Source organism: Lipophrys pholis (assembly GCF_963383615.2).
Source record: "Lipophrys pholis genome assembly, chromosome: 16".
Lineage (NCBI taxonomy): Eukaryota > Metazoa > Chordata > Actinopteri > Blenniiformes > Blenniidae > Lipophrys > Lipophrys pholis.
Window position 1 is genome coordinate 14,512,214 of NC_137634.1, and position 17,173 is coordinate 14,529,386.

The window sequence follows — 17,173 nt, forward strand, 5'->3', positions numbered from 1 at the left end:
AAATGAAGTAAGAAAAAAGTGTCAACATATTTTCTTTAGAGTACAGAACTTAGATGATAGATGATGTCCTGCTTCTGAAAATTCGGTATAACTTGTGAACCCCCTAAAATAATTGGCTTGCAGAATTGGTTTTGTTTAATTCCTCCCTATTATTGAGATGCTATTTCCACCCTTGGTAGTTATATTGGTAGGCACATATATTTTCTCTGTCTTTAATCCAGCCTGCCAGCCGTGTTTTGAAAACCATCTCATTATTTCGATGCGCGAATTGGATTTTGGCGATAAGCCAAATTGTCATCATCTACAATCAAAACTACTTTCACTAAATTCCTTTCGTAAGCTCTTGGTGAGAAATGTGCATTGTTTTGTGGTGGCTGCAATTTGTCATTTAAAGGCACACTGCTGTGCTGTTTTAGTCTAAACACTCAGCATCAATTTAATTAGTCGTCATTTGTGCAAGTTCGCAGAGATGGCAGTGTCTCAAATCCATCTTAAAAATGCATTTAATCCTCTGCTAAAATACCAGATTTTAAAGAAAGTTATCCCAGTAAGTCAAATTTTTTGTTACATTTAGAAAACCTGAATTCATAAGCTGATATCTTAATGACTAATAGTAATTTTCCCCATTTAGAAGGGGAATAAGGCTTTTCGCATTGCATTTCAATTACACCAGCTTTCGTCTGACAGTGGTTGACTGACATGACAGCAGCTGAGAGTCACAGGGTTCAACGGTGCATTTTCACAATATGTACCCTTAACAATCATCTCTCAGACACCATGGCAACAGTATAAAAGCTGGACTCCTGCTATCGCAGTGGCGAGCAGGGGGTCTCTTCACAGAGACGGCAGCATTTAGTCAGCTCAAAGAGGATGTGACACGCTAATCCCTTCTGGTCCGCAACATCTGCTTAATACTGACCCATGTCCCGAAGCACTGGCAGCAGCCTCTGCCATAACATCTGTTTAAAGGTGACCCTGACCCCTGTGTAGTACCTTGGTGTAAAGTTGTACCTTTCTCTCGACATAGATCATTACCTCTGGCCGAACCAGAGGGGGTAGTGTGCGTGAACAGAGAAGTACGTGGAGTCAGAGCGAGGAGAAAAACACCTGCTTCGCCGTGACCTTTTTGTAACCTCTGATAAAGTTACAACTCTTTCAGCCCTTTGTCATTCTTACAGCTGGGAAGTGTCTGTCTGCAATTTCTGGCTGTGAGGAGAAATGACTCCTGACATAAGGTTTAAGACTCGTACAGTCGCTCCAGAAACTAATACGTTATTCTCCACATTGAATTAATACATTGATGAAAAAAAGGAATGTCCAGATTGATAGAGAGAAAAATTATGATATTTATTTGATTTAAGTTTTTAACAGCAACACCCTGGGAGAGAACAGTGTCATGGACAAAACAGATCCTGAACATGCCACAGTGTGATAATGATGTGTTTGATTGCATCCACATTACTGCGAGCTTCTGAAGGGACCAAACAAAACAACATCCAAGTGTAATTCTACTTCAATATTACTAAGACATTCGATGTGCCTTCATACATCGATCAGGTTTGGGTTTGGGGGGCATTTCTTTGTGGAGTTTGCATGTTTTCCCCAAACATATCCTTTTTTTTGTCAAGCTGATGTTTGAAGTTAATCAGAGCATGGGATGCGAGTGTGTGTGATTGTGTGTCTCTGTGTGTGCCTTGTGATGGACCGGTGACCCATCCAGGATGTACTCCACCTCTCTCCATTGTCAGTTTTGATTGAATCGAGCCACCCTTTTCTCCGTGGAGATGGATGGATAGAACTGCAGAGCATGAAACTACTCGCATCTTGACACAAAGATATGTTTTCCCCCACAATGTACCTCTGGTATACAAACCTCTCTTGCTTCAAAGCTGAGAAAATCTGTAAAAGTTCAGATATGATTGTATTATGATCTGAACAGACATGAGGTGAACAGAGTGAATGGTATGAGCCAATCTGACAGAAAAAAATCACTTCCACCTCAAGGTTATCGTCAGGCAACAGACAAAATAACCCCAAATATTTCTGGTGTCCAAAATAATGCAGACTTTCTTAATAACAATGTTTCTAATGTCACTTTAGAGATGCAACTTTTTCTAACAGTAACACAGCAGTGATGAGGAACAGCCACCTTGGATGCTGCCATTGCCGGCTTACATGCGTTGCCAGGAATGCACAACCTCCGCTGAGCCAAAACATGTCATGCCACTCAATAAACAGCACAGCAGCGGATCTTTCTTCCTGGACACTGTGGCGAGTCCAAGGCTACTGAATGGGCCTCAGACAGGGCGGATGCGGTCCAATGAAAAGCTCAGAAACTCAGCTTCTGTCCTGCTGACATCTGAACTACAAGAGTTGGCCGACAACTGGCGGACCACTGCAGAGGCGCAATGTGCTGTGACTCGTGGATGTGGAGCGCCTTGTGGAGGACATTGTTGAGAGCGTGCGAACACTGATGTCAGCCTGTGAAGTCTGTGCAGTGGATAAATGTGGTTGCATGTTATTGCTACACATCTGTGAACAGGCAACAGCTGTGAAGTCTGCAGACTCACGAGGCCTCAGCCATAACTGGCAAACCTTTGGTGCTCTGCACGAACTGACGTTATCCCTCAATCACAGCACTGATCAGTAAGTGTATTTTCAAACGTTTCACGAAAGGTCCAGAGAGAATAGTTTAAGTTTGTGCGATTCATGCAGCCATGAACAAAGACGAGAGACTTGCGGGGGGGGAAAAAAATGGTTGCCCGTCAGAGCAGAAGAAATTGCCTTCTTTTTGGTTTATACATGCAGCACACAAACAGGCACAACTTATGCTAAGTGGTGTGTGTTTGTCCGTGCATTTATCAGCACTGCGTGTATGTGCATGAAATTTAAACACCAATGGAAAGAGAGGGTGTATTCTGTTCTAATAAAGCATGATAACTTTTCAGCAATTTAACGAGGCACCATAGCGCACACACGTGTTCCAAAAAACGCAGACGCTTAAATAGACCGACCTGAGGCCTTTTTATATCCTCCATTTGTTGTGCAGCAGATAGAAATTAGCAGGACCACTGCAACCATGACAGCCTCCTGCCAAAGGCACACTAATGCTTTGTAATCCCGCTGCAAAGCTCACATTCCACCATGATATACTCCGACTACACTGGTGCCTCACATGAAATGAGCATCTTTGGACAGCCGTGCAGTGATGTTTTGGTTTTGCGATGTTATTACTTCAGACAGCCACGATTAGTGCCATGTTCAGATTGTCGGCTTTAATGGACATTTTCTTCCTTGTGAAATGAGCAGTGGGAAGACTTCTGCCACATTTTGTCAACTTTACACAGTCGCAGTTTTTGGATTTCAGATGTTTCAGGTTTATTTTATGTTTGGTGTTGGCACTAATGAATTAAATACAATATATGAATTTTCATTCTCTGAATGTAAACACAAACACAAACTCTAAACACTATCTCATGGTCCCATGTTAAATTGACAGACTGTCAATGCTTCTTGAGGTTTATGTTTTGGATGCTGCAGGACTCAAATGGAACAATTGAGATTTTCTGGAGGAAATCTTGATAAATTTAACCTTGTCTGTGTGTTTTTAGATGATTTAACTGGTAATTCTAGATATATTTAAATGAAATTCTCTTTATGTGCATGTAATGTATTAAAAGCATGAACCTCATTGACGAAGAACACCATACACGTGTGTCTATTGTCTATCATATGGTCAGACATTTACAAATAAACAATGATCCCCAAATTGTGTATTCCCCTCCCCTGTGTACTTCTTCTGTCAAATGTCAGTCAGCCATTTGTGGCTGAGTGACATTTGACATCAAACCAGCTTGCATGAATGAGACACACGGCCTTTTAAAATGCTGCATCTCAGAATTTTACATATTTATTTCATTTGTTTCCCCCACGGATGAAAGATGTCTTCATGTCCCTCTCACATGTGGCACCGTCCCCGTAAAACGGCTTAACGGGAGGTCACCTGCCTGATCACCTCTGGTCTTTGGTCTGAACTTCACAAAAGTCAAAAGTGAGCTGCTTGAGGATCTCAAGAAGCTCATGTGGGGAAAATTCCCTCAAAGTACACTTTGTAGACATCAAAGCTCTTTTTCTCTCTCTGATGGCATCTTGAATCACAGCAAACTGTTTATGGAGCCTAAGTGTGTAAGTGTGCACCCGGGCTATGTGTGGCTGTAAGGCTCCAGAGAAACATGGTCAGCACAATTATTGAACATCAAAGGCGACTAACACCTTTTCTGTCATCCTCCGAAGTGAATTATACTGCAAAGGTAAACACAGGTCTGGTTGGACGGGATGCGGCAGGGGAGGAGGAAGAAAAGGAGGGCGAGCCCGCAAATGAAGATGAGGTAAGTGTTGCGTGTTTAAGGAAGTGATATCATGGTTAAAAAAGCAGTCGGGAGAAAGATTGGGATTGATAGACGGATCGGGTGAAGTGTCTCCAACTGAAAGGACGTGAAGACGGCGAGTAGATATGTGAGCTGGTGCCACCACATCATAAAGAAGAGGAATGTATTTGCATATGGAGCGGCTGATACCTTCGAGACAGCTCCGGCTCTCGCAGCTGGCAGAATGACAGCAGTGGGCAGGTGTGAGCCTCCACGACGTTGCACTTTCAGAAAGTGACACTTAACGACAGTTGTGTGTGTGTGTGTGTGTGTGTGTGTGTGTGTGTGTGTGTGTGTGTGTGTGTGTGTGTGTGTGTGTGTGTGTGTGTGTGTGTGTGTGTGTGTGCGTGTGTGTGTGCAAAGGGTCCCATTCATCCAGAGCAGTCTTTGTATAGCAGTCTTCAAAAAGAGAGACAAACCAGCATATCTCTCTCTTTCCTTTAGCACAGCCATCTGCATCCTTGTTTCTAATTGGCGAACCCCTTTTCTGCGGTTTTCTCCTCAAAAGTTACACCAAGGGGCAGGAAAGTGCTTTATTGGCTGAACAGAGAACATTCAATAGGTCTGCTACTACACATAGGAGGAAAATCACAGGGGGTCTGGACATATAATTGCCTTCCCAGCATATCACTCAAAGAAACTATATAATTTTAACTGTAGTAGGAATGAAAACATTAAAAGTTTTATTTGGTATATAAATGGTGTTTGAATTTTATGGTATTTTTTTCTAATCTTCAAAATTGAGTTTATTATGTTGACGCCCCCTAAAGAAGTACTTTAATTCAATTTGTCAAAGTTAATTTACATTTGTTTGTCGAGTCTCTCCGCTGTGAACTGATCCATTGGTCTGTGAGGAGCAGGATGTGGAGATGTCAGGCTGTGAAGGCCACAACACCAGAACACATGGTGCTGTGCATATGTTGCCGCTTTCGATATGAAACTTTAAACAAAAATGTATTTTAACATAGCAGTTCTGTTCTGCCCGTGTATTTTGTCCCCGTAAAAGCCTACGCTCACCTTACAACAGATGGTATCATAAGTGAAATTAATATGCCTGTGCAGATTTGTTGGCAGAAGAATATGGGAAGTAGAGGACATCAAAAAGGATGTTTGATAAGGAGAAACCGTTGACAAAAAACAATGGAAAAGTGAGTCCAAAGCACCAGTGCTTGCAAATTTCGAGCAACAAAGAATGGTGTGGCCCGAATTGCTTACAAACAGTCCGGTAAGTCGAGAACGCCCTGCATGAAACATTTTCAAAAAGATGAGAGGGTTTATGAGACAATCTCGTAGGACAGAAGCAATACATTTTGAACAGAACAACAATTTGACCTGATACCAAAGTGAAGTCCTGACTGGATATCTGATGAACATGATCAAAAACTGATAGAACAAACAACAAAGCCACAACCTGAACATCTTTCACTGAGAGTGGGCCTTTTTCTTTACCTCCGCAAATATACAGGCATTACAAGCAGGACGAAAACCACTGGGGTTCTGGACTGATAATTTCCTGCCAATATATCATTTGAATAAACTGTATAATTTTAAACTGAACAAACTTGTAAATAATAAGACATACAAAATGATCTTGGGGGACCTTTAAAACTACAATGATCCAGTCTCAAGGAGCTCAGTGATGTTTGTGGATCCCTGCAAAAATGACTTTAAAGAGATTTTTCTACACTGGTTAGTATTTCCACCTTATAGAAAGAACAATAGCAGGTTCGATTCCAGGCTTGTTTCTCTGTGAACTTTCTGAACTTTGTTTGCGTGTAAATTCTCCAGGTCACATGGTTCGAGGGCTTTAAATTTGTGTCTCTAAATTGACTGCCAGTGTGAACGAGTGAGTGTTTGTGTGGTTGTTTGTGTTTCCACTGTTCTGGACCCTGCCCAGTGTAATCGGGGGGCGGCGACTTCAACCACAGCAACTCTTAGTTTGTCCAAGTAGCATAGAGAAAAATCTGCGCATGGCACTTTATTAAAAACATCAAGGTTTGTGTGTATACTAAACTGATTTTAGAACTTATCTCATACATTTTAGATTTTGTTTTGTACCAGAGTGTTCAGCACAACCATGCTTAACTTATTATTGGGCCGAGAAGAGGCCTATTCTTCATTCTGAAACAACCATGTGCTGACAAACCTAAATGAATGCATCAATCAATATAAACACTTTTTTCCCATCCTACTTTGTTCCCTTGTCATTTCACGGGTGGCACCAAAGCAGGAAATTTTAAACAGCTTTCTCACATTGGCATGCTAAGGGCAGTGTATGTAGTGATCATCCTTCAGTTTAATATAACACTTCTGTATCTGGTGATGCTCCAGGGCTTTTTTGGAATGGCAGTCAGGGGGTCACCTTGCAATCAAATCACTCTATAACAAATTAGAATTTTTGGTCATTCATTATTCATTTATTTATATATGAAAAATTCCCAAGTCTTTTGTGCTTTTTTTGTGTGTGAAAAGAATACAGAACGAAGGCTGACAGATGTTCAACAAAACTTCTTTGTCCTCCTTTCACTGAAGAACACGTTGACGAATCCATTAGTTATATATTACATATTATATATTACATTTAGGGTGTGATTAGCCATGAAACACCAAGCTGTCAAGGTGTCGATTGAAGGCTCCCAAAAAATACAGTGGTGGGTTTGATTTAGTGAGTGCTCGGTCCACTTTGTTGCATGCTATTCATTCATTGCGTCGTATCTTCAAATCCATTGTTGCCTGTCATCCAACCTGTCTCTTCCATCTGTCCAGTTATTCCTTTCTCCTCTCCAGCAAAAGTGAAATATTGTAAATTGAAAACTTTATAGAACATTTTTGTGAAAGTTTGTACCATATTTTTCCCAGGGGAATGCAAACCTTTTGGAAGCTGCTGGCCGCGGAGCCCGTTTGACAATAAAGAAGGACAAAAGCAGTTATGCAAAATAACAATTTGGATGGAAAGTAATTTTTGCCTGGTTGCCCTTGATCTTTCTGTGCCAGTTCGCCAAACTGCTTTGATTGATTGAGTGGTAATTGAGTTTTTCACTGACCCCTCACTTTTCATCAGGAGAAGAATTGTGCCTCAGCTACACAAATGCATTCCTCTCCATGCTGTATTTATTCCTGACAGATGGGTTGATTGCAGCTGCTTTTTTCGACCTAACATGACATCTTATTGCCATTACTTAATTCGCTCTCTCAGCCATCATTTTCTGACTCACTGAAATAGTGCAGATACTTCTCATTCCTGTTTTTTCTTGCTCAGTTGCATTCACACCTTCTCTGGGTCTCTCCAGGTTCATTTTCTCATATTCCCTCTTTCTGTGCTCCATTTTTCCTTATATCACTGCTCATTCTCCACTCTCCCGATGCAGTTGGAACACAAATAATTGTGAGGGTTTAAACCACTTTCACTTTCCGTCCTTGAGACACAGTGATATCCTGAACCAATATCCTAAATCTCACCACAAGGAAAGCCTTTTACAAGTACAAGTACACACATAGTTAGTTTTATGGATTTACTGCAATGCATCTGAAATCTAAACCTAAAAGTTGTACAACCCAAAATCCAACCCTGCACTACTGTATATTGTCGCAGCTTACCACCCCAGTTCCATAAACATTGGGATACGTTACAAAAATATAAATATAAAAAGAGTGCAGTGCTTGATAAATCTTATGAATCCGTATTTTGTTTCACGCCTGAACTCAATCAATGATTCATATGTTGAATGTAATGTAGTTTCAATGCAGCTATAAACTGGGATATGGAAAGGTTCCATTTCCCAGATTGCAGCACTCAAGTGGCAATAAAGAAACTGACAACATGGTCGCCTCCAGCCGTGTCAAAAAGAGAGACAAACAAGAAGGGGATTAAAAGAACCACCAGATGTATAAATGTAACAAAACCTAATCGAGCAGAGCAAGGACAGTGAAGATCCCACCACCTGTGGTGCAAACAAATATATAACAAATCATCAAGGTCTTGTGCAGGACCGCAATAAGAAGAGTTGATCCTACACGAGAAACCACTGCATGTGCTCAGGGAATCTTCTACAATTCATTGTCAGTGAACACAGTTCCTCTTTATTACCCAACGATGCAAGTTAAATATGGACTCCTGTTACAAGATCATCTATTTGCACTAATAATACCAAACATCATTTTCTGTGGTGAATCAGAATTATATATATATATGTTTTTGTTATTTCTGCAACTTGCTTGGAAGGATGACTGTGGGTGGAACCTGTCAAGAGTCATACTTTTTTCCGGCTTCATTGTCTTTTTCTACACATCTCAGATTCCACAAATAATTTCTTCCCCAGCAACAAAGACTTCACTGTCTAAAAATGAATCACAGGTTTTCTTAATAGTTTTTACGACCAATGCGCTACTATGATTTACTGAGGCTAATTTGAAAGTTCTCACACACCGAGGTAGTACTGCTTCTTCCTGACGTGTTGCAGCCTTTACAGACTGTTGAGTATTATGGGGAAATACCAGAGACAGCTGAAAAGACTCCACATGATGAGTAGGATGGCACAAACAAGCACCGATACAGATCTGGAGCAAAAAATACAACGTGAATTATTCTTGTTGATAAAAGTTTATGAACATGTGTCCATGCATGTGTTTAAGGTGCATGTGTGTGTGTGTGTGCATAGATACTTATGAGGGATGGGATCAGATGTTTCCAAAGCAGTAGTATTCGTAGAGTATTATCAGGTCTTATCTTTCACTTCAGAATAAGAAGGGCTTCCAAGAGACTGAAAAAAATTGAATCAGGCTTATATAGATGTTTTGTCAACTATTTATTCAACAATTTTCATTTCATACACACGAACCTCTAAATTAAATATAATAAATCCCACAGACAATGGGAGAGAAACACCTCCGATATGGTGCTATATATCAAGTCAAGCTCTTTCAATACAGCTTGATATGAAACCTCTTATTTCACCAATACATCAGAAGCTGAACTAACTTATTTCTAGCTCTAATGCCGATCTTTACTGAACCTTACTGTGGATATTTTGTATTTAGTGAGTGATAGTGCCAAACAGCACCTTCCAGCTAAAGACTGATATACATGAATATGTGTGTCGCTACAAGAAAAAACAGAATGGTTGAGGACAGAAAGCATTGAACTGCTTACATATCATAAGCTAAAATTAGATTCTGTCAAAACACACCGATCAGTCTTGAAACTCATGATTATTTGCAGCATATTTCTAAATTCTCAGTATTTCAAGTCAGTGATCATATCAAAAAGCGGTTTCTTAAGCCTAATATTCCAAGGACAGCAAAGTGACAGAGTTACTGAAGAATCACTGAATATTGTTTTTATTATTAACATTGTGATAATCTGAAACTCAACAAATACATGGTGTCAGCATACAGGGATGAGCAGAGTGAGAGGTGCTCATAAGTCCCCATTTTAGGAAAGGAAAAAGGAAGAGTAAACTAAATGAAACATATTCCTGAGATGCAAAACAAAATAAACTGATATAATCATTTTACTAAAAAAAACAAAAAAAACAAAAAAAACAAAAAAAAAACACACCACTACATGCCATTTTGTCTCATGTAGTAATCAGTGTGAGGATATTAGAATTGGGCTGATTGAATCTAGTGTCCATATTGCAGAGGAACAAAGAAGTGCACTGAAGCCAAACTGTACAGCAAAGACAGATGAAGGGTCAGAGGAGGGGATAGGACCGGGGAAGGCCATGCCATGTTATCGTCACTGCTGTTCAGTACAAAACCACGAGATAAAACAGAAATGTAAAACCAATACAATCAGAAATAAGCCATTTTAGACAGAAATTAGCTCAAAGTGGCCATTACTTTGATATCCATCCCTTTACAAAAAAGGAGCTGATATAGTTTCAGTCAATATGGGCCTCTAATATCCAGTAACTATGGGAGTAGCCAAATGCAAAAATGATGAAAAATGAGTGTGCGTGAGTGTGTGAATTGACTGGAGGATTTTGAGGCCACTTTTCACTGGTGCATTGTGGTAAAAAAGCCGTGGCAAGATGAATACACAATGCTGTATCATCAACAGGACATTGGACAAGCTTCAACAGTCACAAACCACATCGGCTTGCTTTTAAAGAAGCTCACACACAGGAGGGGGTGAAATAGAAAAGAGGCACAGAGACACACATGAGTGGCTCATGTACCTCTTCTTTTTGTCCACAATACCATCTTTTTACATTTCACAATGTACGGAAATGTGGTTGTATCATGCCACCCTGTAGACCTAATCTGTATTTTAAACATTATTAGCTCACAGTCAACACCAACATTGACTTGTAGTATATCAAGACACATTTTCTATCATTGCTGTCTGTTGCCAAGTAAAGGCAAAACACTGATGGCCAAGTCAAGATACTACAAACCACAAGCGGTTGTGGATTAACACTGGTATAAATCAGCTTTTTATTCAACCCATTATCCCAGGAACAGCTTTAATCACATTAAAGATGTATTTTATGTGTATTTAAATCTCTGCTTGGTTTAAAAACACCACATTTACAGTGTAGGAGGCAAAAAAACAAAACAAAAAAAAAAACACATGAGAGGTTTTATTTTGTCATTTTGTACAGGTCTCTGTGTGCCGCCACAAACATGAAAATTGTTTTCAAAATTGGCTGCAATTTCATGCCCCCCCCCCCCCAAAAAAAAATCATTGCCGGTGTTGCACTGCTTAATCTGCATAAATGCACAACCTCGTCTGGACCACTCACACCTTCCGAGGAAGAAAGTGGGTTTGTTCGGTGCCAGAAAATTAGTGACACACAATCCTAGAAAATGGACCTATGCCCAATGAAAATGGCACCGCAGCTATGCCGTTACTGTTGCTGCTGCCAGGATGAAATTAAGAGGCCCACGATGTAGTGAATATTAACAAATATATGTCGGGAATCGAAGCGGGAACATGTTTAAAGCTTAGTTTCAACTGACAACAACAAAGAAACATTGACCGAGACACCCAAGATAAAACAGCTACAGTTGATCCTGTCATAGTAAAATAGTGCATGGTGGTGCACGTGCCCAACAGTTAGAAAAAAAACAACCCCCAAACAAATTAAACGAGATTCAGGTTTGGTCTGACGATTATAAAAAAAAGCCATTTGCAACAAATTTAGCTCATTACTGCCATGCCAAGACAAATATTTGCATGTGGTTCTCAGAAAGAAAGACTATCCGTCAAATTAGTCAGAGTGCATAATTCAGTAAATGGCACCTGTTTTGTTTCTAAACGCCGACACCAACTCATCACCTAGTTAATTCCGAGCGTTCATTTAATATAAAATAGCCTGTTTATCCGACTCCAGGATCAACAGATCCATTCAACCATCCTGATAAATCTGAAATGGGTACAGAAGTGTAAAATAATAGAAAAATGTGATTGACACCGTCAGTGATTTAAGACACAATTAATAGAAACGAGATAGAAAAGTAAAAAAAATTATAATAATAATAAAAAAAAAAAAATTACATCATTGGGAATTTCGTATCTACACACACGAATAACACACACTGTATTCTAAAGATGTCTGTGGAAGTTAATCCTACAAATCAACTACACGCAAAAATGAAAGATATTTATGTTTGGGAGTTTATTTCTTTTATCTTCAATCTTCTACCACTGGAAAGCCTGTTTAGTTCCATTCCCCATGTGTAAGAATCATGCATTTGTGGGATCATCATGGAAAATTTCTGATTCCGCTTATTTGCTGCTCGATCCACAAATGCATTTTCCTCACAGATATACCTCGATTTCAAAATGAAATGAACAGGCTTCTCAGCAGCATTATGTTCAGCAGTAGGACACGTTACAGAAAAGCCTTCTTACTCTAAAGAAAGAAAACTCCCAATCACAGATTTCCCTACGTCTGTGCTTAGTTCTGACTGACTGATGTGCACTGGATCTGCAAAAAAGAGAAACTGTGGTAATCAACATTTGTGCATTTCCAAAAGAAATCATCAGAGCTGGGGTCGAGCGGCGGATCTTTTTTGGTGTCACTGGGAAATAAAAGGCTAAACCTCCATGATGTCCTTGAGAAATTGAAATGTGGAAACGCAAGACTTTTTTTTATCAATCTCCTCTTGGCACTGGATCCAGGCTTTAGAGTCATTGAGTGTTTACATTGAGTTTATGAACTTTTCATTTAAGTATGTGGGCCCTTCATAGTTTGATTTTCTAATAATTTGAAAGAAGCTGGTATCGTGTTGCTTGAATATACAGATATCTCACTTGTGTATAGTCTATCTACTGGACTACAACAGCTGCTGCTTACATGTACAGATACAACTTAGGGCAGGAAAGAGGACCAAATCTCACACATTACATCTTCCTGGTCTGCATCAGCGAAGTTCTTAAATTTCTTTGTGTTTTGTCTGATAATGGTGATTCAAATTGTGATCTTTTAACACAGTGGCAATAGGCAAAGCATGAATTATCAAGCATCTCTGATTTTAATTTGATTCACATTTCTTATTGAACCCTTACAGGGCGGTCAGGGGAAGCCAAATGGCCAATGCTCAGGTCTGAACAAGCATTCAACCATGAGAAACTTGGCGACTTTTCAGTTTAAACAGCCACCACAAATATTCAATGCATATTTCCTCTTCAGTTCTCATAAATAGTTTAACACTGATAAAGGACTCTTCGGTTTTGTATTAGTTCACTCTGCTGTGCATCTTTATTCACAGCTCCCACATGGCAGCAGCCACCAATCAGAACAGACAAGGTTTTTATTCCCGAATCATGTTTTATAACTGCTGAAAACAAAGCGAGGATGAAAATCTACAATATAGTGCTGGTATTTAGCAAGGCTAAGCCCACTCAACAATAGATGCATTGAACCATTTAACGAATTACACTGACTTCAAATCGGATGTTTAGTCACCTGTGCTAATACATTGCAGAGAAAAATCTAGATTTCTCAGATGCGTGGTTAGGTATTGTCACATTTATTTGTAAAAAAAAAGTATTAAAATAAGAGTCAGGCCAAGTAGCAGACTCATGGACAGTAGGTTGTTTCAGAGGGAGATCAGAAGAACGCCTGGCGGACTGGTTAAGATATTAGGCCCGATGTGATGGAAATACAGTTTCCAATCACAGAGCAACAGAGAATATGGAGGATTCACTCAGAAAGTAAAGAACACAGCTTGTAAACGTTTGTTGAAGTATTTCAGACATGGAGGAAACCTTGTGATCAAATTGGATTTCGAACAATGAGGCTTTGCACTGCTGCTTTTGCCCCACAATTTCTAATGACCACTGTGCAGAAGTAAGCTGCTAATGTTTGCCTCATCTAAACGTGCCCCAGTAGTCTGATCGCGTGTCGGTACGCTTCCAAGTAGAGCAAGAAGTGCATACCAACGCCTCTGCTTGTTTGGTGGGGAGGGCTTCGGGAGTGAAAGGAAGAAAGCCGCTGGAGGAGGCTTGTTTTCAACTACGAGGTCTTTCTTTTACATTTTGCTTAAAGGTTGTATGTTCCAGCTATAATGTTTTCGAAATGTAATGCACAAACTGAAACGATTAACCTAACGATCCCCAACTTGTGATTCACTCCAGCGCTGAGTTATAGGACATAGAGAAAGACCTTACTTGCTGACCTTATTTGCATAATGTTGTAAATTGGCCACTGAATTGGAGACAGCTGGGCCCACTATTTTATTGCCCTTGGCAATAATTTGCTCCCTCTTAGTAGATTAGTGCGTTGCCTTAAAGTCTTCAGGTGTTTAGCGCTCTTTCATGAGAGTAAATCAAACCCCACAAAAAATTTGCCTGCAAACTTATGACAAATGAATGGAAACTTTTATTAAACTAAATAAAAGTTTACTAAGATAAGTCGTCCGACGTGTGTAAAAAGGTGCGCTGCCGCCAGCAATCAAGGCAATGTTTCTTATTGAGTCTTTATAGGAATGTCTGTAAATTAACAATTCCAAATGATATTTTAAGGATTTGGTGAAAACAAAAGCACGTTGTCTGTGAGCAATGAGCGAAAATGTATCCTCGTTTGTTCTCCGGTTTCGCCCGAGTTCCTACGCCACCGAATCCGTCAGACGTGTAACACCAAAAGGGCACACCTCCAAAATCAGGTTACAAATACACTTTCTCTGTCATCTCTCTCTGGAGTAACGTCCTCCTGAATAACTTAAACATGAAAAAGAACCAAACAAAAACATGCTAATGTGTATTACCAAAATTTAGTTCTCACACATTATGTACATGCCTTGTGCCAAAACAAAAAAAAAAAAAATGTTTGAAGGTTTTCCAATAAGGGTTACGTGATGAAAAAGAGAGAGAGAGAGAGAGAGAAAGAGAGAGAGAGAAAAAAAATAGGTAAAGTGGCTAATATACAAATTTGAAGAAATACAGAAATCCAGAATTTAACAGCAATTTTCACAGTCAACCACATTTTAGCAGACACAATATACAGCAGGGAGCTTAGAACCATTTAAACCCAAAAAATTTGAAACATTTTTTTTTAAATATAAAAAACATGATTTAGCTTACATTTTCAAAAAAAGATGCACTGCATTTTTTTTTTTTTCCTTTTTGTTTTTCTTCTTTTCTTTGATTTTTAAACCCAGAATTGAATCAGAGATAGCCTTGTCATCTTCTTGTGTTCCAGTTTCCTCAAGGCAATCTATTTGTTGGCAAAAGAACACAGTAACTCATTCAGACATTTTTGTGCTTCTCGCTTTATCTTCAGTTTTACGTTTTGGAAAGGAGGCCCCTGCATATATATATATGACCCAGCACTTACACCAGCTTTTACTTTTTTCCATTTTTTATTTTATTTTTTTACCTTTTTTTCTTGCCCGAAGACCCCATGAAATGAAAATCAAAGTTAAGCCTGCAGAGAGTGAAGCACAGCAAAGAAGCACAACTTGTTGGTGATGCTAGTAAAGCAGTTTCGAGAAACTTAGTTGAGCTTCAATCTGGAGGCGGCAGAAGAAATACAAAATGCGCCTGCAGTCAGACTTTTTTTTACATTTTTTAAAATTGTTTTTGGTTGCTGAGAAATGATCTTACTGAATGCTTACCAATGAACCAGTAATTGTAGGAAGCTGCCTGTACCTCGATCGAGGTGTCGAAATGAGCAAAACAAATTACGGGAAACTATTTACAAACTCCAAAATTTCCATCACCATACTGTATTTGTGTCGTGGTTTTAACACCTAATGGTTTCTTTTACATTTCATGGGGTCCTTAAGCCCTAATATTATTTTCATGTGACATAAACAAAAATTCTTCAAAGTGAAAAGCTAAACTCATTTCAATACAATTTTTTACAGCTTTTAGAGAGAGGAGAACAACTCTTCCTGTACAACCGGACCCTTCATGTGCATCACAAACTACTGAAAGCTGTCCAGATGACACAGACGCTGTTGGTGTTTTGCTAAACTGCAGCCTGAACACTGCAGGAATATACAGATAAAAGTACACAGGGACAGCAGATTCAGCAAAAATAGTTTTTAAATACTTGATTGCGTTTGTTTTTATGGAATGCTTCTCTCAGCATCGTTCGTGTATTTTTGGTGTGTATTCTCTGCTCTAAACAAAACCACACTACCTTTTATCACTCCTACCCTAAGAATGAAACTCATATTATACACTTATCTGACAAACCTTGCTACAGTGTTACACAAAACCTTCTTCTTATCTTACAAGGGTCGACCGTTTAATTACAAGTCTATTTAGTGGGGAAGGGGTTGGGAGAGGTGGATCATCTAGAAGTACCATATTCAGTGTGATAGACATGTATAAGGCGTAAACAGCACATATCCTCATTCAAATAATAATTAAAAAAAAAGACGCAATGCATAATCATAATCAAAAGCCGTGAGCTAAGCAATGAAATGATGGTCCAGTTAACCACCTACAAAGCATTTACATTGCTACTGACAGACGATACATGAAGGCATTGACAGAAGTTCAATGGCGTCTGTATTTTTAGGCACCGTGTTGATGTGAGATATGATATGTGTTTGTGAAAGTGTGTGAACAAAGGGAATTCATCATGTGATTGGTGTCTGCTTCACGGGGAAACAGGAGAAACGAGGGACAAAGGGGAGAGGGGTCATGGTAGAAGCCGCCACGGTACAAATTTCCAGGTATTCAACGTCAAGAGATGAGGAAACAAACAAAAAAATAAATGTGTGAAAGGGCAACAGCGGCAGCAGCAAGCTGTCTGTGGAAAGAACATTGGCGGAAAAGAAAGAAAATCCAAACACATAAAAAAGTTAAAAGACACAATGCAAATGATAAGAGATGGACCCGGTGAAGGGAAAGAATTGGAAAACACATGGGGAACTTCTCTGTTTGTGGGCTGCCTGCGGGTGTCTTGTCGACACAACGGCAGCAGTGGTCAGAGGTGAAGAAGGAAGGTGGGAGACAGAAAGAGAGAATAAGTGATCGAGCGACTGAAAGAGAGAATGGGAAGGGAGAGAGCTGCACAGCTCCCTCTGCAGTCTAAATGAAGTATTCTTTCTTTTCCTCTGCGTGCGCGTGGTTGCCCTCAGCGTTGATGATGGCTGTGTCGGCGTCGGGTGCATCGTCCGCTCCTTTGGCCTCATTTGTCAAGTATGTTCCTGTGGAAGCAACAAAACAAACCTATATCAAGCAAAACAAATACTGAGCAGCCCTGCGTGGTGTCGGCTGCCCGAGGCAAAAAGCACATCTGAAGACAACATCAGTAATGCTACATTATTCATACGCAGAATGT

At 39.7% G+C, this 17,173-nt stretch overlaps 1 protein-coding gene across 4 annotated transcripts in view; it reads right to left on the reverse strand.

Moving 5' to 3' along the window:
* Window positions 1-15,027: 15,027 nt before the first annotated feature.
* The window catches only part of LOC308121774 (cell adhesion molecule 2-like), a 205,900-nt gene continuing 203,754 nt past the window's right edge, over window positions 15,028-17,173 (reverse strand). For all 4 annotated transcript variants that reach the window (XM_080483239.1, XM_080483241.1, XM_080483240.1 and 1 more), the window contains one exon: window positions 15,028-17,039. In XM_080483239.1, the coding sequence (XP_080339365.1) occupies window positions 16,921-17,039 (119 nt within the window). In that variant the 3' untranslated portion in view covers window positions 15,028-16,920. The remainder of the gene's footprint in view (window positions 17,040-17,173) is intronic.